Raw genomic sequence first — 21,791 nt, 5'->3', positions numbered from 1 at the left:
AATATTCAACAAACCCCAAAGGCAGCATACAATACTCTAGTTATAAGTCATAGAAAATCCAAAGAATGTACTTCTTGCAACACATCAAAAATGAAAAGCTTTTCAAATGCAGACTGTTTAGGTGACTGATTCCCACTTATCAAAGAGTAACATTATGGTTCAATACCAAAGACCAGAAAATGCTCCATCTCTGCATTAACAGGTGAATTTCCAACTGTAATTTAAGTGCATTCAAAGGAAATTCTAGATTAGTAATCGGATGCTAGTACTGACATGAAATACCTATCAGTCTTCTCAACTTGATGTGCACACATGAAGAATATGTCCTGAACTCATTAACCTAAACTTCTGAACCAACAATTCTATACCAAATAATTAACTTCAATCATTGAACTGTAGTGCCAGAATTAATTTATTCAATGGTGCCTAAATATTCTTATCCCAAACCCACAACCCTTTCTCAAGACATCTGGATGAACAGAAATCTGCACCTACTTCTGTTCTGCTACTGGCCTACTGACACATAGACAAATCACCTCCCTTTCATTACTACCCTTTTAGACTAAACTCAGTGTAAGTGGACTATCACGTTTATAGCAGGTAAGAAACAAGTATTGCATGACCGCGTCCAGAGGAACCCACTGCCCCATCAACCCTGTATTTCTTGCTAGCAACCAACATTGCCTTCCACCGAGTAATCCGAATGATTTAACACTTAACTTAAATAGGAAAGGTGCAACTGAAAGAAAAAAATGACCCCTTCTTCAGTTATTTTTCAAGTTGCTACGGTTTTCAAATACAGTACGACCTGGATGTGTAGTATGAAAAGTATTTGAAACTACCACACGGAGTTGGTATTTAAGGGTTATTTTTTCCCCACTTCCAGTACTGAAGTACCATCTCTTTAAATGCATTTTAATTGCTCTATTTCTCTTCAGACTGACTTTTTTTGGGGTTCACAGTGGCTGTATAAAACCTTTTTTAAGAGCCTGTGAATATGCATTCCCCTGCATGGCCTCCCAAAGGCCACCTCAGACCAATGCGAGATGACACGTTTTCATTTCCCACCCCGTGCTGCTTCAGCTCGGTGCCACACCAAGAGCCTCGCTCCATCTTACAGCACGTCCGTGATGCAGGGACTACCCTGGGAAGGATGAAATGCAAGCTCCGGCTGTCTGAATTAGTTCTGTAACTGTGGTTAGCCAACAGCCTGCTGCGCGCTTCAAAGCTGGCAAGACTTATAGATGGCCAAGTCTCTGGAAAGTAGTTCATAACTTTGTTTTAAACAGAGAAAAGGAAGTTTGTGACTTAGCCCATTTACGTTTAGCTTTTTTCTGGAGCGTGGGGGGGAACATCTAAGAAACCAAAACCAAAGGCAAGTTCTAAGTTCACTTTGTAATTATAGCACTGTTGATTTAGGCATTACATGGAAAATTAATATAACAATTGTTTGATAATCACACAAACGCCAAATCCTAATATTAATTAAAAAATAATGGAAACTATTGTTTTCATAGCTTCTCGTAGAGTGTCTGGTAGTTTTCAATGTTAATTCAAATCTAATTTAAATAGAATTAAGTACTAACTAGGAAGAGAGAATGTAAGTCTTGCAATGAATCTCTGTACACTTCACTTTGCAAATTCTGACACTAATTTGAAAACAAAACTGTGTATTTTTACAGCTCTCCCAGAAGAAGGTGACATGATGGCTCAGTGTCTTTTTGCAGTTTTGCCCTTCTCCCTCCAGCAAGCCCTGCCACTCGTTTTGTGGAGAACATGGACAACTTCCCTTCCACTTAAGTGGTGCGTGGTACAGCCTAGCTAACAGCAAGCACAGAAGTACAGCGTGTATCAAGCTGAAGTACAGGAAACTAAAGGGTCACCTGCAAAAGGATAGCATGCAAAGATACAAAAATAACTTTTTCCTGACTGAGCTGACAAAAGAAAGAAAAAGTTAATAATCCTCCTCCTCTGTATGTGCACAGAACTCAAAGGACTTCGCTTCCTGAATCGCCAAAAAACCCCACCCAAATCCAAAGTCAAGGACTTACCTGTTCTGGTAACTGTAGTAGGCAGCATCACGAGGAATAGTACACAGCTGCTTGCCATAGCAGCACAAGGTCTGTGGAGAAAACTCATACTGCAAAACAATGGTGAGAAAAGAAGCTTTAAAATGTAATCTTACATTAATCAAATATCTATTAGGTAAACCTGACATTTACGGGTATCATAATAGATTGTTATGTTTATCACACTTTTCTAAGCTACTGTAAAAACATTAGCACAACTCTCTAATAATTGTAACTAAATTACTATATAAGCTAAAGAGCTGATCCTCTAACCACCAACTTTTTTTGGACATGGGAAACAAGCAAAGCACATTAATACTGCTTATGACCAAGAAAGGTGTTCTCTGAGGGAGAAAAATACAACAATAAGAATAGCAGGAAGAAAGATGCTATCTACCTTTTTTAGTTCTTAGCACACTACAATAAAGCCAAACTTTTAGCAACCCTTTCATTCAGTATTTCAGTTTTTAAAAAAAAGAATATACAAAGCTGTTTTATCTGATTAATCAAGCTAAGCTCTTCGGAAGAATACAACTCCATCCCTGGAATACGTACCTTGCGCCCACAACAGTAGCCAAGTGATTGCATAACGGGATCGATTTCTTGTTCAAACACCTCCGCGAGTTTAGTGCAAAACTTATAGACCCTGGAAGTCTTGCGATTGTAAAGCCAGGCGTTGTTAAACATTAGCCAGACATCGTCCACATACTGCCAGGGTTCTTGGTACTGCCCAGTATCCAATTTACGTTTAATGGTTGAAAGATCCATAGGATTCTTCACAATGTCGAAGTAGTCCTTCAAACACACACAAAACCCTTTATTTTTAAGACGTCAACTGTTCACAGTATGTTGAACAGAAAAGACAAAATGTTTATATGAACAAAGACAAAACACAACAACATTTTATATTTTTTTAATGCCAACTCACTGGAATCCCTAAAAGCTGGGGATCCACAGGCTGCCTAAAAGGTAGAGACTCTGGGTCCTGCCGGTACAAAGCTTCAAGGGTAGGCATGAGAGCCTGGCGCAGCTCCTCAGGTTTGAAAACTGTTAATGAAAGACAGAAAGGTTAGAAAATTTCCTTCCCTGTTTCCTAACCTCAACTCCCCTAAAAAAAACACACACGCACCTCCTCCTCCCCGCCCTGCCCCAAACTGAAAAATGTTAATGTAAAAATCTTATGAGGGATCTCCTGATCTGCATAGCTGATTAGAGGCAAAACTTAGGATCAAGAGGCCACCACACAGCTTTTATGTTTCCTCAAATCGCAGTAAGTGATATTCCCAGAATAAGGAGACAGAACAACTGCAACTCATACCCCCCCCCCCTTCTTACTCAGAACCAAATTAATTCAACAGCTTCAACATGGATGAAGCTTAGCTCTTCAGAGAAGAGACTAAGCATATTTTCCTCTCCCTCCCTTCTAACCTTGTTTGCTATTTCCAAGCCAAGACTCTTCTAGCAAAACACACCACAGTGGACAGGGCCAAAGAGCCAGCTCTGCAGAGAGTAACCAGATGTCTTGATAGCTGGCACAGGAATTTTCTGGCCATAGTATACAAACAGTCCTGGTCTGATGGACTGTTAATTGATTTTGAAAGTGTTAATACTTCCAGATTTATATGCATCATTACAACCACTTGGCAACAGTGGCATGGCAACAGCCATGTTTCTTTCAATAGTGGATGACAAGGACAAGAAAGGAGATGCATTTTCTGAAAAATATAATGATAACTTGGAGAGCTCTTTGAACATCTCAGCAGCGTAATTACATTTATTTCCTTAGGAACAGAGTCTTTAAATAGGGGAGAATGCTTATTATTGAGAGGGGGAAAAAAAAAAAAAAAAAAAAAAAAGACAACTAAGGAAAGCAGGACGGCATCTAGTATTTATCTACCTGGCTGAAACAAGAATGGTATTAATAAAAGGGAGCAATTAGTTTTGTTGAAAGCACTCAAATCAACAGGGCTGTAGTGACCCCTTTGAGGCTGATCATTGCTTTTGTCACTCAAATGGTATTTTGGTAAGACATAAATTGGTTTTTGGGACTTTATTTAAAAATTAATGATTTTTAAAAAGGTTTTTTGGTTTCCTTTTTCATTTGGGTGACGCTTCCGAGAGGAAGTCTTTTTGCCTCAACTACACACAGAAATAAAGCAAGACAAAAAATTAAGATGACGCTACTCAGATAATTTCTGAAGGATTAAGTTTCAGGTTTTTTAGCTGTCTGTAGATATGGCAGCTCCTGGAAACTGTTAAGTCAGGATGAAAATTTTAAGACCATTTGAGCGCACTGCCTCTGACTGGAGAGAGGATTGCTGCTCATCTACACAATAGGCAAGATACCACCCAAGTCACCTAAACCATGGCAAAGGACTAAGGCAAGCTGCAAGAAAGGCTTCTGAAAGGGCTTGCCTTACAGACACATCAAGATCTCATGCTGCTACTACTACTGCTGAACTCAGACTCACCAGATTAAAAATGAGATGAGCCAAGGATGCCTACATTTGTTGTTACAATAACGAGTGCAATCTGATGATCATTTCAGCTGTTGCCACAATCTCGGTCCATAATTCTCTTCCATATTTATTGATACTGCACACGCAGGCACTTTCCTATGAAAGGAACCCTACCACATACTCTCAAAGTTTTATAAACTGCTACTAAATTATATTATGGAATTCTCAGGAGCAGAAGGAATTATTAAATTCTATTCATGAGAAGAAGCATTCTCTATCGTTCCTCTGGAACCATCTTGCTCTGGCTCAGGTAGTTCATAACCCGATCATCTGAATTATTTCACTTAATGAAATTTAAAGGTCAAAAAGCACTCTTTAATAACCTATTCTGGCCACCTGCTTAGCACTGCTTTTAAAATTTTCCCTGTATTGACCCCTATGACAAAACACTACTAAGCTGAAGTATCTTTCAAAATAAATCCCATCATAATTTAAACCCAAACTACAGAGATTCAGCAAAACTTTTGCCAAGTTCTTTAAAGCCTAATTATCTTTGCTGATAAGGTTTACAAGTTTGAAAAAATAAAAATCAAAATCCAGTTATTTCAGTTTATGACTTAACCTAAAAACGTCAAGAAAAGTTGCGTTCATCTTTAACAGTAAAAAGCTGCTCTGCCTCTAAGGAACATGACTAATAACAGAACATTTGATCATAGTCTCTCCTTATACAGATTTGACAAGAAAGTTTCTGTTCTCCCCTCTGCCCCTTTTCCAAAATTAAATGCTCTCAGCTCTCCTCTGGTGGCTAAATGATCTTTAGTAAGGAGCTGGCATCCCGTTATCCCATTTTGTCTTGGGTGCGTAGGTGGTAAAAAGAAAATGGGATCTTTGCCTGAATCATGATGACATACTACCTGCTAGAGAACAGTATAATGCTACCATCTTTTACCTTTTTAATTTTTTGTTTCGTTCAGACAGAGGAAATCCTGCTTATGATTACTAAGAAGAAAATTCATAAAGGAAGATGGAGACATCTTCACCTGAATATCCCCTGCAAAAGCAAGCCCTTGGAGGTTTTGCACTATTATATAGTCTTATAAAGAAGGGAAGAAATCAGTAAAACTAATCTTGAAGGTCAAACTATGGCAGCCATCTACAATGAAAAGAGGAGACAAGAGCTACCCAAAAGAGAATTTGTTTCTTTTGAAAATTTTGAAACTCTTTGAATAATGTTTCTTTTCAGAAGAGTGCAAGGGAAGAAGCAAGGAACCAACCCCCTTTCTTTCTTGCTTATATTAGATTTCCAGAAAATAAAGCAAAACCAAACCAAGCCCTGAATTTGGAAGGGTTTGGTTGCCTGCAGTTATGAAGGCAAAACCTTGATGAGGAAGAAAAGGCTGCTGAAGGGGTGTCTGCAGTTTTCAAAAAAAGCTAACCAACAAAAATTCAGGTGTAAACGAACTGAGACCAGTATCTCAGGAGTATTATCTTGGTCTGTTTTCTAGCCCATGCAGGATTTTCTATCACTTAAGTCAGGTTACAGTCTAGTTAAATGAGCACAGCCAGGCTGATGGTGTTCAGTGCACCTGGCTGGGTGTGACAAACAGATGAGATTCCAGCTCCACAACATCAGCCACCTGTACCCAGAAATACAACCCTCTGGGGCTGGGATGAATCTTTTCACACATTAAGGTATCAGGCTACAAATTGCTAAGTTATATTAAAGCATACACTCCCATGACACTTCCAACCGTGAGCCGTCCCCCTAATAGCTGCAGCATGTAGCTGCTGTGCTCCAGGTTACTGGGGGGGTACCTCAGCAATCCGGCCACGTGGGAAGGAAGGAGAGTTTCCAATACTTCTGTAACCCATGCAAAACTCCAGATTAGTCTCACAAGTAGTTTTAAAATACCACATAACCCTTAAGCACACTTGACTATTTACTCTCAAATACCTCTTGGTTTATTTAGCATTTTAATGCAAACGCTCTATTAAAGTTGGACAAACTACTTTATGAGAAAATGTCACCATTTAAAATTGTGTATGTGGTTGTACCTGCCCACGTTGCACGTGTTACACTACACGGTTACTTAGTGATAATATTTCCAAGACAAAATCATGTTACTAAATGAGGTATTGGAAATACGTAGTAATCCAGACTGAATCAGCAGGAGAACACAGTGCAAGTTCCATCGACTAATTCTGCAAGAACCTGCCTCCGTCTCGATTTACTTGTAAGTGCACTCCTCCTAACAAGCAGCAGTGATTCTTTCCACTGGGAATATAGCTGGTTTATAAATGCTAATAAGCTTTCCACTCCCTGTGTTACATTTTGTTTGAAACAGGCTCTGCCAGTTAGTTCTGCAGCATATTCTCAATTGGCTGGCCCACTGTGCTACAAACTGAAAACACGATCTACAGGAAAGTGTGTTTTATAGTGTTTTATTATAAAAAGTTTACGTTTAGTAGTTAAATGCAACCCAAAGCTCATATAGGAGATCAAGATTCAAGCTGCATGAACTTGAAAATTTTATGATTCCTTGATCACATTCTGGAAAGCACACACCCATAATGTTCTTTTAAGGTAGTTACTATGCTGTTTCCTTGGCAAGGGAAGAAGAAAAAAAAAAAGTTATGAAATGGATCATCACTTTCTCTTTTTTGACACCTGCAGCATGTTGAAAGCTTACCTTTGGTCAAAACCTAAAAACTAACCACAGAAAACATCATCTGGAAGCAGCAAATGCTAGGAGACAGAAGTCCCTAAACAGCTAAGGGTTTTGAGTCCAAACACTTACCTCACAGACTCCCACAAAGTCTGCACTACAAGTGGAATAACTTATTTTTGTCTGTTTTGAGAATCTTATTCATTTATTTCTTACTAGCCTAAGGCATGCAATCATTTATATAAGTCTATTCAAGATCTGTAGTGCCATCAAGTTTCTCTTTGGAAAAATGCACGGTACAAATACAGTCACGCCTAAAGCTACGCTAACACTGTAGATTAACTAAGAGGCTACTGACCTAACCATTTCTGAGGAGCAAGCTTTCAAATGAACACTACACTGAAAACAACAAGGAGCTTCCAAAAATATTTAAGTCTATTGCAGCAGACCAGCCTTGGAGAAATACAGACTCAGGAGAGGAGTTCAACACCTAATTCTCAGAGAAGTGAATGCTAAAACTCAGTATGAAGGTGGTGTGTGCAGCCTCTAACAGAAAAGCAAAGCAACGGGTATTGTTGGTTACCGACAGCACTTATCTACACTGAGCTCCCCTGAAAGAGCACTGGCCAGGGTGTACGGGAGGAGATGTATGTGTATAATTTCTCCAGCAATCAACTGCCTTACTGCCCTGGTCCGTCTAGGCAGAAACTGGAATCTGCAAGACGACTGCCGAGATCAAGACCACAACGACATGCTTTTCTCACCTCTGATTCATGTAACATTAAAGGAATCCTATGTCCAAAAGTAAGTTACAGAGTACTGATCTCCTAGAGCTTCACATGCTGGAATGCACATATGAAACCGATCTACCACCCAGCAGGAACAGAGACTGTAGAAAACAAATGCTAGTAAAAACAAAGTACATAAGAACAATCAGTTTTCATACACATACTTTTTTTGCGGGGCTGAGATGGCGATGTGGATTGTGAAGTGGTTCCGTTAGTGCTGCTCTCCTCTTCCTCTTTAGCATCTACTTTTATTTCAGGCTTCTTTTCTTCTATTTCCATTGGCTCCTGTTTCAGTTCTGCTCCATCCGTTTCTTCTTTTGTTTGTGAAGATCCTTGTAAATCCTCCTCCACCTTAAGAAAGGATGCAACGAGATGTACTATTACATCTATGACCCGAACTCCAGTCATCAAAATATTAGTTTGAGATTGTCGAAGCACTCTCCATCCATGGCTTTCCTCAGGACAGTTACTTTCCAGTAACTACCCTCCTCTCGCCCCTTAGCTCACCAATTCAGACACATCATTAAGTGCTTTTATATCTATCACTGCTTTCAGTTAAGCTGTATAGAATCTCATTTACCTCAGTCTTAGCTTCCACTTGTGTCTCACTAGTCTCTGGCTCAGTTTCTTCAGTTTTAACTTCTGATTTGCTTTCTAGCATTGGTGCATCTGGTCCTAGTTGCTGGGAATTCGTATCAGCACTAGCAACTGAGGCAGGGGTGGGGACCCTGTTATCAATACTAGCTGCTGCCTGGGATAGCTGTTGTAAAAACAGTACAAAAGAAAGACACTGCATATATAGAAATATTTTCCTTTACTAAAAATGAACAGCACAAAAAAGACATGAGATGATATTCTAAAACAGTGCAGAACATGGATACAGGAGCTCACTGTAGCCAAGTTTTGATATCACACATTTAATAACTCTGCTTTACAGAGGAGAAGCCAAGGAAGAATATTCTGCCCCAAAGAGGCTTCTTTTACAGAGAAAACACCTGCCCAGTAAAACACTGTACATTCCTTGAAACGTGCATTCGTCCTGACTGTATCTTAAAAGGAAAAAAAAATTTATGCAAATCTCATGATCAGCCAAGATCAATTCTGATTAAGGCCAAATATAATATTAGACCTGTTACGCTTCCTCTTTCTGCACACTGCTGCCATTTTTACTTTGAGCAGTTTGAAGTCATTCAATATGCCCCCCTCCTTCAAACAATGCTGAGAACATCTGAACGGACACATTTTTACACAACTCTATAACGAACCCTTTGGCCTAAAGTAGAAGCTACCATTGACAACTATGGGCTCCATTCATTCATGACATGGTGCTCTACATAGGGAGATTTCTTGTGGAATGTCACTACACGAGAACAATGCAACTAGCTGGTACTTACTGGAGTGCCAGGTGGCTGTGCCTGCACAGATGTTGGCTGCTGCTGAGATGGCTGCGGGGTTGGCACAGACTGGGGTTGAACTGGGGTCTGAGGTTGCGGTGTGACTTGAGCCTGTGCCGCAGTCTGCCCTGTAGGCGTGCTTTGTGTCTGTGTCGCGTTTGGAACAGAACCCGGTGTTGGTGTTGGTGTTTGTCCTGAAGATGAGACTGGTGTCGATGGCTGAGTGGGTGCTGCTGGCTGAGGGGGAGTCATTCCAGTTGGCGTTTGGTGCTGAATAGGTGGCATCCCAGCAGCAGTAGACACAGGAGGTGTAGTCTGATGTAGAGGTGGCTGGGTCACTGGTGGACATGGTAACTGCCCACTCTGCGGTCCTAGCATGTTCATGGAGTTGGGAAGAGCAGCACTGGGAACCTGCCCCTGCTAGAGAGAGAGATTGTCTTACAGACACGTGACTCCCACAGCTCTGGGAATCACACTTCACCTTTAAATCACAGCACTTCAACAGAATACTGGGAGTCTAAACATGAGATCAGCTATAAACAAATGCTGCTATTGCAAATGACGATGCTCTGATTTCTCTAATTGTTTTCATCAGCTCTTAGTCAAAGACCTTGCTCCTAGACCTAGATGTGCCATGCGTGTCTTTTAACGTTAATTCTACTGACACAGAGAGGGAACCCTCACCATCTCCAAGTAACACAGAACCCAGAGGCAGACAATCTCTAAATCATGCCATTAGCTGGGCAAAGGTCAGACTTTGCATACAAAATGGTTGCAAGCAAATACACGTTGTAGGCCAGGATTCTAGAGCAGCCCTGCTTTAAAAGACAGTTCAACACATTTAATGCCTGCCCCATTGCACTGTGCAAAACTTAAAAGAGGGGTTTTTTTTTGTTTGGTGGTTTGTTTTTTTTGTTGTTTTGTAATTCTAATTAGACTACTCCAGATGCTTAAGAAAACTGTGGATATGTTTTTCAGAGCAGCAACAATAAAGTATTCTTGATGTGCACAGACTTTTAAACTATACATTTTACTTGCATGAGACAGTGATAAAAAAAGAATATCAGATGTACCTCTTAGAAATCCAAATCAATTAATAGATTCCTGCAGATGAGGTTTCAAATTTAAAACACGTGCCTATATAGCCTGTATATAGTTTTACTGAACTAAGTGCATTATGAAAAGTGTTCACCACAAAGGTGGTCAAACAACCGAGCCAGGGCCCAAGAAACTGTAGATGCTCCATCCTAAGCATATTCCAAATGTGACTTGGCAGAGCCCTTTCATAACCTGATCTAAGTTATCTCCATTTGAGGATGGGGCTGGACTAGAGAACTCTGGAAGTCTCAACAAACCTATATTACTTGGACTCTGATCTAAAAAATAAGCCTCTCCCTTTGGAAGAGCATATACATTGGCATCGTAAGCATGGCTACTACTTCACTGACCACTACTGTAACAGAAAATGCTACAGACACCCACCCACCCACCCCCACCCCCGTTTTCTCTTCAAAAGCAGAGAGGTTAGAACAAACTTTAAAAGATCTTCCCCAACCACTCTGTGCTTGTAATTCTTCACTTAAAGTCAGCTACTCAGGTCCACACAGATGAAAGCATATGCTCATAAATATCTGATAAGCTAACTTTTAAAATCTCATCAGCATGCTTTTTTTTATAATTTATAACAGGAATTACAGGGCATTGCCCCCCAGTTAGCATATATAAGAGCTTGTGAAGAGGGCAGATGTAACCCAGGATCCCCCAAAGACAGGGGTGACTACAACAAACAATGGACACATAAATATTAATAAACATACATTAATCAAATAAATTAGAACAAAATAATTAAGAGTAAATAACTCTAGTATTAGAAAATACATCTTACCTGTGCCACCCCAGCCTGGGCTGTTGACTGACCCATGCCCACGCTGTTCACATTCATAGCCCCACTGGATGCTGGAAACTGATTCTGGGGCAGGAATTGGTTCTGGGTAGGAGCCTGACCCATCATGTTGTTGGAATGAGCTCCCATCATGTTCTGTGGCTGAGGCATTCGGGAAGGAGACATTGCCATCTACAAATGAACACCCAAATTAAAGATATTACCATTTAGCATTACATGGGAGATCAAAGGGTGAATACCCTAAAAAGACAGGACAAAAATGTAAGTGGAAAACTGGATTTGGTAAACCAAATGGAAGTGGGCATATGAATATAACTCCAGCATTTGTTCCACAGCATTCACGAGGAAGTTATTTTTAAACAGGTAATATTCAAAACTCTACTGAGAGTGTTAACTTGTTTTGTTCTCTGAGCTGATGGATATAATCCAGTGAAACTGAAAAGATGTTTGTTTTTCTTAAGAATAAAAACATGTTTTCATGGAGGAATAAAGAAGGTATATATACTGCAAAGACACAGTTGCTGAAAGAACTATGCTCTTCCACAGACTGTTGGAGATTATTACATCTCTGGCATCTACCCCTCTAAAGTTTTTGTTGGGTTTTTTTTTTTAACACAAGTAAATATTGAAAAAAAATGCCTCAATAAAAGCCTGACAGGCTCAGTATGTTTCCATGAAATTATCCTACAATTTACAGTACTACTCTGACACAGCCTTTTCAGAACAGCAATAACACTGCTAAATGTAATCAACCAATTTTGAGAAGAACTTGGTAAGAAGTACGAACCGCAGGAACAGCGCCCATGTTGTTCATCTGTACAGGATGGTTCATTGGAGAAGCTGCACGGGGTCCCATGGGTGCTTGTGGCATCTGTACATTCCCTATGGACATGGGGTTAAACTGATTCATTCCTGCAAATGCACCCCCAAAACAACTCATTAGGAACAAGTCATCAGAATTTAGGTATGTATACTCTACTATAAATTTAACATTTATTATGACTAAAGTTTGACTGCCCTACACTTCATAATTTTCTTTTAACTTTGCTCAAATTACTTGGCTTAAGAGACAAATCAAGATGCGAGAAGTATTTAGAAGAATACCAGTTAGGGTGAAATATAACTTCTGGTGTAAAAAAAAAATAAAATGCAAAAGATGAAGAGTGTGGATGATCTGCAAAGACAGGATGCTATTTGTAAATAATACCTTGGGATGGTTTCTTAAAATCAGGCATTTGCTTTGAAACAGCAATTCAGGCCTCACTGAAATGGTTGAAGTAAATATGATAAAAATACATATTGTATATATGAAGGCAACTCCTAGCCTCAAATCAGGACAAAAACTAGCAATATGCTTGAACAGGTGTTGTGCTATGTATACAAAACATTTAACCCCTCCAAAACCCCCACAATTTTCTAACAGGAATAAAGGTGTAAACAACTAACTATGGAGCTATACTTACTATTAACTTTTTCTCCTATTGAAATAAATTTTAAAAGGACATAACTTTTCAAGGACATTTCAACACAAGTTTCAACTTACTACAAAGAAACAAAGAAATAATAATTTGGGACACTTTTTTTAAGGAAGCTGAAGCACCTAGAAGTCCCAGGTTTTTATTTTTCAGGAAAACCCCCACATCCATTAGCCCACAGCAGCCTAAAGCAGTGATGGCAAGCCATCAGTGCTATGAACAAGCTACAAGGCTTTGTTAGATGCACTTTGCATCAAAAACCAAGAAAGGGTATAATTAGTTATACAGATTCTAGGATTAATGTGCTAGGTTTCCAGCTACAAGTGTACTTTTGGCTAATTAACAGACGAAAACATGCCAACATCCTCTTCTCCACCCCCCCACCCCCCATTAGTGCTCTTTTACAGTATTCCTGCTTGTGCTCTCCTCTTTCTGAAAGGACTGAATTACTTCCCAGTCGTTAGCAAAGTATTGGGTATATCTTGCCAGTTCTTAAGACAAGACTGCACCAAGACAGTTCCTGCCACACAGCAACAACGAGGAATGATGCTGAAAAAGGAGAGACCCAGCAGTTCCCCCCCATCCCAACTCCGAAAGAAAAACAGGTTGTCAGCTTTCCCCCCTAAAAGTTATTTTGAACTCACAAATTACAAATAGAGAGTAAAAAATAGATACCTTGAGAAACCTGCATACGACTTATAGGCACGGTTGGCATGGACATAGGCCCATCTGCAACACAACAGAAGAATGGTCAGCAAAAAACAATTTAACACACAAACTTGAGACTAGCACGAGAGCCCAAGGACACAAACTGGGCAAAGCTGCAGCTGAACCACAGAAGTACCTCCTACAGAAGTACTTACTGGGCGGCCTCACGGGCTGTGCCTGGCCCATGGCAGCAGCCACCTGTGGGATACCAGGGGGCTGAGGTCCAGGGGTCTGTAAGGCTGGCTGATTCCCCAACATCCCTTGTTTATGTAGACGAGACCTCCGTTTCTCTTCCAGCTCCTTTTGTATCTTATAGATTTTCTCTGCTAATAAATGATAATATTCATCCTAGAAGAGAAAAAAATAGTCTCAGCATCAAGTATAAGAAAACAGCAGAACTCATATAGTCTACCAGAATACCATCACCTGGTTTGTTTGTGGTGGTGGGTTTTGTTTTTGTTTTTTTTTTAATGTATACACCTGCCTATTTGAAAAAGAAGTATTCACTTACAGAATTCTGTTAAATCAAGATAGTCTCATCACTCCTTTAATGCAGAAAAGGAGAAACAAAGCTTCCAGAAGACACCTCAGAGACTTGGCTTTATGGCTAACCTTTGCATCTACTCAGAGTAGATTAGTAGACAAAGGAGAAGACTGTAGGTTTTCTGTTGCTTCAACAAAAACCAGGAAGCTGTGATTTAGTTTCTAAGTGTTAATGATTTTTAAATGTTATTTTTATAATAAACATTTCCACTAATCCACAGACACAAGAAAAAAACCCCACACGTTCCCAGCAACACAGTTATGCTGAATAAACTTCAGGAGACAAATGTTAAGGACAGATCAATTTTTACGTAAAGAAAGGAACCACTCTTTTCCTAAAGAGGCTGGCTACTGATAGTCATTGCAGGGAATAAACAAAACCAGACAAAACCTCAAAAGAATAGAGGAAGTCAGTGAAAAATAGTCCACAGGCACAGACAAACACTACGTCTGTACAAGATGAAAAATTTTACTCAATCCACACTGACAACAGATCAAATAAAAGTCACTGTGCACAGCAAGGTAGACAATCTTGCTTGTCAGCAACTGCTGGACACATGAGATTATGCACCTTTTAAAGCCAAAAAACCCCATCAGCCCTCAAGACTACATTTCTTTTGTGGGGTCACCTATGCTCCAGTGTTCCATGAAGCAAAGGCTGAATTATGCTTGTCCCACAATCATTTTGTCTTCATCCAACCAGAATTTGTTATTAAAGTAGGATTGAATTAATTTCAGAAAACTTAATACGAGCTAGGTATTCCTCACCAGCCTCGTTAGAGTCCAGTGTTGCAATATAAAGCTTTGTTTTTAGGTCACTTCCCTCCTCCAAATGTCATAAAACCCCATCAGTGCAGACACTTTCTGCTGTCCAATTTAAAGGCACTACAGCCCCTTCCCTCCTCCTGCTCAAGACACTTCACTTATAACTTCCTACCTGTAAATTTCATATTGTGCTACTTCCACCCTGCACAGATTTCTTAAAAAGGACATGTTCACAAGCAGATACTACTAAAACAATGTCCAAACTGCTTCCAGTGATGCCTCATGTTAATCTGTTTTTCAGTGTCGAAGTAGAATGGATGCTACTGAGAAAAAAGGATGCAATTCCACACGGCTTCGTTAATACATTCGAAACATTGGAGCCAAACATGTTACATGAATTCCCATAAAAGAGGCTTCTGGCAATGAGGCTCTCACAGCTGTTTTAAGGGGTGAAGAGAAGACACTTCTGGGTACTTGTGTGGCACAGCGGTCACAAGATATTTAAGTTTATAACTAGAAGTCTACTAATTCATCTTTACTGAGAAGGTATGCCTATCTATGTCTATGAAATCCTTGTTCTCTCTAAAGTTTTTCTCTAGAGCTGCCAGGGTGATCCAAGGTGATCACACACAAGTTTTCCTTGCTAAACCATCTCTTGGTAGCCACAAGAATACAATATTGCCACTGAGCAAATGGCCACTGCCTGTCTACCTCTAGGAAACAAAACTGGCATTCCATCTTCAGCTCTTCTGGGAGGTGGTCTGAGTGGGCAGACTAAGTGCTACTGTCTTACCGGATAATTATCACCTGAAATGCCACTAACTACACTTTTTTTTTTAGTAACTCTACTTTATTTAAGACAGGACACTCAAGATTCTGATCAGGCAACATTTCACTAGCTGTTACTACTGACAATACTAACATAGTCTTGATCCGCTGAAAACTTTCAGGGAGTAGTTCTTTTAGGGCAGAATTGCCCCAGTGACATAATGAAGTAGTATCCTCAGCATGTCAATCAACAGGGGTTTGCTCCCTCTACAACAGTAGAATAACAGAGATTTGAGTTGACACTTCTTTCAGAGAAAAAAAAATCACGAACAAGAACAGGAATTCTGTCTTGTTTCCCATGCACAAAGACAAATGCAGGCAAACTGACTTCTTATTATGTTGAGAGGTGGAACAGCCATGTGTCCTAGCCAAACCACTGTCAGTGCTGCCGAGTAAGAGAAATAATTCCAACAGTGCAGGTAAAAGGTAAGCAGCATAACAGGACTGAGTCCTACAGAAAACATCCAATGGTAAAGAGTCATTAAGAAAGGTTTAAAACTACTATTTACACAGACTTCCAAAAAGGAGAAAGTCCGTAAGGCAAACATCAAGAACTGCAAGCTGTGCTCCCGTCTTCATGCATGTCAATCACACTTTCATGTAAATGGGGCTGGGATGTTGCTGTCTAGTTTTCATGGAGCTGAGGGAGGTGAATTAGCTTGGAGTAACATTAATCAGATGGCTTGGGACTATACAAACACAGCCACAGACAGAAAGTATGACTTTCCTCATCAAGAGAGCAGTGAAATCATTCTCTGTGGTTTTCATTGCGCTTACAAGATTTGTGATACTATTATTCTTTAACATATACTGAATACCTGGACTAAAACAACATACCCTGCTATTAGCAGATTCATACATATCTCCTTCCACTTTCCTGGCATAAGCCACCAAGTTCTCCATGCGGCGATCCTTCAGTGCTGCCGGATCAGGAGTGGGGAAGATGGCTTGGACACTACAAGAAAGGAGAAAGAATAAAAGAAAAATTCTTCAGAGAAAAAAAAAAAAATCAGTAAAGTTTTACGATAATCACCTTGGACATTCCTTTATAATACACCAGATACGTAAAAGCATATTGAATTTGTATTGAAAAAAATAATATCATACTATTTCCCACAAGATTAAAGCAAATTAATGGAAAAAAAATGTGAGGTTTAACAGCCTAGAGTCTAAATGCTTGTTTACTACAACAGAGGAAATTTACTAGCAACGTAAACTAATTTCATGGCCACTCCTAACTGAGCATGAAGAATGAACTGAAGAGGAGGGTTAAAGGCATCAGCTCATCCTCAGTGGCCCAGCATCAGAGAATCACAACTGATAATCTCTACAACCTTTCAGCTTAATAACAGAATTACTGTATTTAATTCTTTAAAAACACTCAGGAAAAATAAGCAGTCTTGGTGAATACTTACAGTTTATGCACTAAATGATTGCGCAGGTCCTGAGTGACATGTTCATGCCATGCTTTCCTTACCCCGGTACTAGAAGGAGGTGCAGCCGTTGGCATTGAGCTGAGGTTTCCAACATTGCCAGAATTTGTGCCATCATTCATTAGTGGGCTAAAATAGAAACGGGACTGTTAAAGTACAAGAATGCAGAGTTTTGTTGTATGTCTGCCTGAAGTAATTTTTGAGTAATTGCTTTCATTACTTCCAGCTATTGCACCAAATATTCTCTAAGTGAAATTTTGAGATCAACAAACTGCAATGCCTAAAGCAGCAAAGCTCAGGAGTTTACAAGACACGGTATGAACAAGAAAGAATCACAACTGTTAAGGTATTTGTACACTTAAAAAAATACAAAATAGTCTTCCTTTGGGAATTTATTTAAAGCTACTAAAATATTCTGGGGCTCTCTGGGGGGACAAACTGGTAGATACAGAATTGAAATAGGACAGAAGAGTGTAGCTATAGATATGACTGATCATTTCCATGCCAATGCAATTAGTTTTTAAAGCATGCTCTTTATTTACATTCATAAGCATGTAAATAAATGTTTAATTGAGCAAGAATGAAAATGTGTGCATTACTTATTTGTCCCAAGGGATGTTGGAAGAGCAGTTTCAGAAATTAGACTAGCTTGCTGGTCTGTTGTTATTCCTCCTGCGGGAAGGTTCATCTGGTTGGCTCCTTTGGGACAAAATTAAACATCATTGGTACCCAGTTCACAATTCTGACAATAACATGGCAAAACTACACTTTAGTGACCCAGCTACTTCATGAGAAGAAACAGTGTATCAGATAAGCACTTTTGTGTTAATGTCTGCTGTGGTGCATATACACAGCTACTTACAGAATCAAGTTACTTTCAATTTGAGCATATTTTTTTTTCCCTACAAGTCTATTAAGATTTAAAATTCATAAACTCTTAAGATTAGTTAAATAAGCTAAAAAGAAGAAAACAACTAGATTCCAGAAAGAAATTAGCATCTGAGACAGAACTGTCTGCTAGAACAGGTGAAATACTTGTTAAACCAATCCTTGAGCAATTCTGTCTAATCACTTCAGACATCAATAAGCTATAGACTATATTTTCAAATAAACTAAATCTCCTGCTATTGGGCAGAAGCAATATATTCAAAGCTTTCCAATATTCAAATGTAAATGAATGGTAGTGTTTATAAATAGTATAATTTTAAGTGATTAATCAACACGAACAGAAATTCATTACTCTGATCAAGTGAAATACTAGCCTATCCTAAAAATTCAAGCGTTCAGTTTATTTAAACACCTTAGTTTCTTGGTATTTTTTCCACCTACCCAATGCATTAATGGTCCTCATTTGCTGGTGAGCCTGAGGCTGTGCCGGCTGTTGGCCTTGTACCTGGGGCTGCAACTGTGTTTGAGGCTGGTTGCCATATGGCAGTCCAAGAGCAGCGTAGGCTCGTTGCATGGAGCTGGGGTCAATTGGATTAGGATTACTTAGCGATGGAGTGTTCTGCTGGCCTGTGCCAACAGAACCGATGGAATTTTGGATTCCACCAGCTGGAGACCCTAAAAGGGCTATAAAAAACAGAAAGGATAAGAGAAAACTGAAAATCAATGAAGACAAACAATAAAACAAATCATGCCAAGAATCAACAGAACATGCATATAGTTATATGGTATATATTTTTCTGCCAAAGGACAGAACAACACCAGAGATGCCAAGTGGGGAAACTCAGCCTTTGATTCTACAGGACAGAAACCACCCTAGCAATTAATACATGCAGTCTAAAGAGAAGTGCTGTAAATTTTGGCCAGATAAGCCCATAATTACTGTAATATACATAAAGTATAGGCTCGCATATAAAGCTAAATAGGATTTTCATGCTTGGGACACAGACTAAGGGGGGAAAAAATAATTAATTCCTCTACTTCCCTCTTTCCCATCAATCCCATTTTAGGTCAAAATATTTGGCTCCAGAACAGAGATCCTGAGTTCAGCAGAAATACTGTGTCCTTGGACACAAAGGTAATACTGAAGATCTGTTGGCAGAAATTTTCATTCCAAGCAGTCACTAGATGAATCCTCTGAAGGCCAAATTACCCTAAAACCCAAGTTATTCAGAGATATGAAAAGCCCTGATGGGTTTCAGATAGTACTGACAAGATCTAAAGTAATTTGTAGAGTCAGAAAGGGGATGACCCTGCCACAGGCTTCGGTAAACAACTTAGATAATTGTATTTAGGTATTCATTGACCTATATGACCACCACAACCAACCAACCTCTCTTACTGCACAGACATATGGAAGAGCCATTTCCACTGTAGACAGGAAATGGAAACAACAGGGAAAAGCACTTTTTACTAAACCCAGAAGTGAATAAAAATCTGCTTTTCGGTCCTCCTTCTGGCTGCTATTCTAAGTAATAACATGTTGCATGGTGAGTGACACTTGAGAGTATATCCTTCACTAAGCAGACACTGCATTTTGATAACTGATACCCCTCAACTAATTAAATGTGTGCATTACAAATTTGTAAGCTATATATAGCAACAATAATAGCTTTTAATATAGGCAACAATAGCTAGTTTATTAAAATATTAGGAGAGGCGCATGGCTAGAAGAAAAAAATATCATGAAAACAAGCCTTCTGAGCCATTAACAACGCTACCTAGGCTTTCTTAAATCCTTACCCACTACGGAAACTGAATCACTGAAAAAGATACACATGCTTTCAGCTTCCATCCAAGAGAAAACACACACATTACAGAGTCCAGACTTTTCCTTCTCCAGATGAGAATTCAATTTGTTCTCATTTGCCAAAGAACTACAAATAAATATAGTCACAGATCCCCCTCTTCAGAATAAGCAGCCCACAGAAAATATCTCCCCCCACCCCCCAAAGACAATTCGCAGTATTTTCAACACTGGGTTTACCATAGAAATCAGGCTTACATATGCTTACACTCCGCAGACACACTCACGACAGCTTTTGAACTCACTTTAAAAACAAAGACAGAAGCTGACCGAGATGCTATCAGTTTCATTAAAGAAAAAACAACCAAAACAAAACCAAAAGAACATATTAAAGAGCAACTGTATGAATTGACTGGACTTGCACACAGCACGCTGGAATCACACAATCCAAGAAAAAGATGCCTTTTACACTAGCACAAGCCAAGAAATAGGAAGTCTCTAGAAAGGTTAAATAAAAACTTGTGGCACCCTGGAACTCAAAAGGCTTCAGAGGCTGTTCTGACAGCAAAGGATCATTTCAGGAGCTAATAAAAATTTTAGCTTGTAGAGAAAGAAGATTATATTTCTTCAGAAAAGTTACAACAAAATGCCTTCACTTTCAGTGTTGGCACATCTCTGGAGACAGTAGAATGACCACAGGTGATGCTGAAGGCTGGGAAGAGGATAAAGACTTCTAGACAACCCACTGAGGGTAGCCAAGCGTTCCACCGTTCCTCATACTCTTCTGGGTAAAAAAATCTGACACTGATCTGAGGATCACAAGCTTGGCTCAAAGCTCACAGCGAAGCTAAGGCAGAGCCTGGAGAGTCACCCACCCCTCGCCCACAGCTCTGGACTGAGCTCTGGCAATGGTACCGTCACCATGAAGCACAAGTTCAGCCCTTGTGTTAGAGCAGCTTTAGGAACCACAATCCAGCCAATTCTAGAGAAGTCTTCCTAAGCAAGATCAGACTTCCAGATCTCTATTTCTGCCACACACCAAAGACTAGTTATAAAAACTCAGTTTGGGTATTTGTCAGAGCTGAGAATCTGAACACTGCTTTAAAAGTGACAACATGGAGAATGAATCTATTCTAAACAGAAAAAAGCCTCACCGTTTGTTCATAGAAATACTAGCGTCACTGCAAGGGGACAACATATGAAGGCCACTATTTTGACTTGCAGTTTGGAAAGACTAATGATCTCCAACAAGTCCCCACGTGTGCACATAGCTATTTAGTCAAGCAGGCAAAACTCACTGAAGCTGGTGAACAGCCAAATGTGGCTTCAACACTTCAAACTGAGGTATTATTATTAGGGGACACACTACATTCTTACAGCCAGCAGTACACACGATGTGGCAATGATGGCTCTGACTCTTTGGTCTCAGCTTTTCTATGCTTTACAACTCAATAACATACTATATTGAGTATTTTCACATCAGGAACCTGATTTTGAAGGGGTTTTTTGTGTGTCTGTTCATTGGTTTTATATGAATGAGTAACATTATCTCGATCTGTCAAACAAGATTATGAAGGAAGAGAGTATTAAATTTCCATATTGGACAGATCAAGTGCAAATGCAGTCCTTTCTGTGGAAGATACCATAGGAAATCAAGTCAATTAAAATAAATACAGCACTGAAACAGGAATTATCATATTAGGCCACTGCTACACAAAGCAATGTCTACTGAGATTTTTTTTATTAACTGATGTTTCAGACATTGATGAGCTCCTGACAGAAGCTAAGTGTAAGGACAGCTCTGTACAGGACCATTCACATTCTAAATGTTCAGAAGACAACTGAGCTCCATACGTCCCAGTGTTAAAGTCACATGTGTTTATGTATCTTAAGAGTGAAAGTTCAAACAAGCAAAAGTTAAGCAGCCCCAGAACTTCCTGAGCAGCCCTGATTAGGCCCTCCTGGGCATATGCATTAGGATGTAATCTAAATGGTCAAACACTATGTCATCTACTGGATTCCTGTTTCAGTGTGCAAAGCAGGTAATGCTGCCTTAGCAAAACTGCAT

At 39.6% G+C, this 21,791-nt stretch overlaps 1 protein-coding gene across 5 annotated transcripts in view; it reads right to left on the bottom strand.

The window, feature by feature from the left end:
* The window catches only part of CREBBP (CREB binding protein), a 97,388-nt gene that overhangs the window by 23,770 nt on the left and 51,827 nt on the right, over positions 1–21,791 (bottom strand). For 2 of the 5 annotated variants that reach the window (XM_055710336.1, XM_055710339.1), the window contains 14 exons: positions 18,361–18,603; positions 17,631–17,730; positions 17,014–17,160; positions 16,436–16,553; positions 13,618–13,810; positions 13,430–13,483; positions 12,067–12,191; positions 11,262–11,450; positions 9,377–9,796; positions 8,563–8,742; positions 8,147–8,333; positions 2,998–3,116; positions 2,625–2,864; positions 2,052–2,140 (listed from right to left, as the gene is read on the bottom strand). In XM_055710336.1, coding sequence (XP_055566311.1) covers positions 2,052–2,140; positions 2,625–2,864; positions 2,998–3,116; positions 8,147–8,333; positions 8,563–8,742; positions 9,377–9,796; positions 11,262–11,450; positions 12,067–12,191; positions 13,430–13,483; positions 13,618–13,810; positions 16,436–16,553; positions 17,014–17,160; positions 17,631–17,730; positions 18,361–18,603 — 2,404 coding nt within the window. The remainder of the gene's footprint in view (positions 1–2,051; positions 2,141–2,624; positions 2,865–2,997; positions 3,117–8,146; positions 8,334–8,562; positions 8,743–9,376; positions 9,797–11,261; positions 11,451–12,066; positions 12,192–13,429; positions 13,484–13,617; positions 13,811–16,435; positions 16,554–17,013; positions 17,161–17,630; positions 17,731–18,360; positions 18,604–21,791) is intronic. The other 3 variants (XM_055710337.1, XM_055710338.1, XM_055710340.1) reach the window with 3 other exon arrangements.

Source organism: Falco cherrug, chromosome 4, assembly GCF_023634085.1.
Source record: "Falco cherrug isolate bFalChe1 chromosome 4, bFalChe1.pri, whole genome shotgun sequence".
Classification (NCBI taxonomy): Eukaryota; Metazoa; Chordata; class Aves; order Falconiformes; family Falconidae; genus Falco; species Falco cherrug.
The sequence above is the reverse complement of the archived record's forward strand: the minus strand, read 5'-3'. Positions and strand labels throughout refer to the sequence as shown.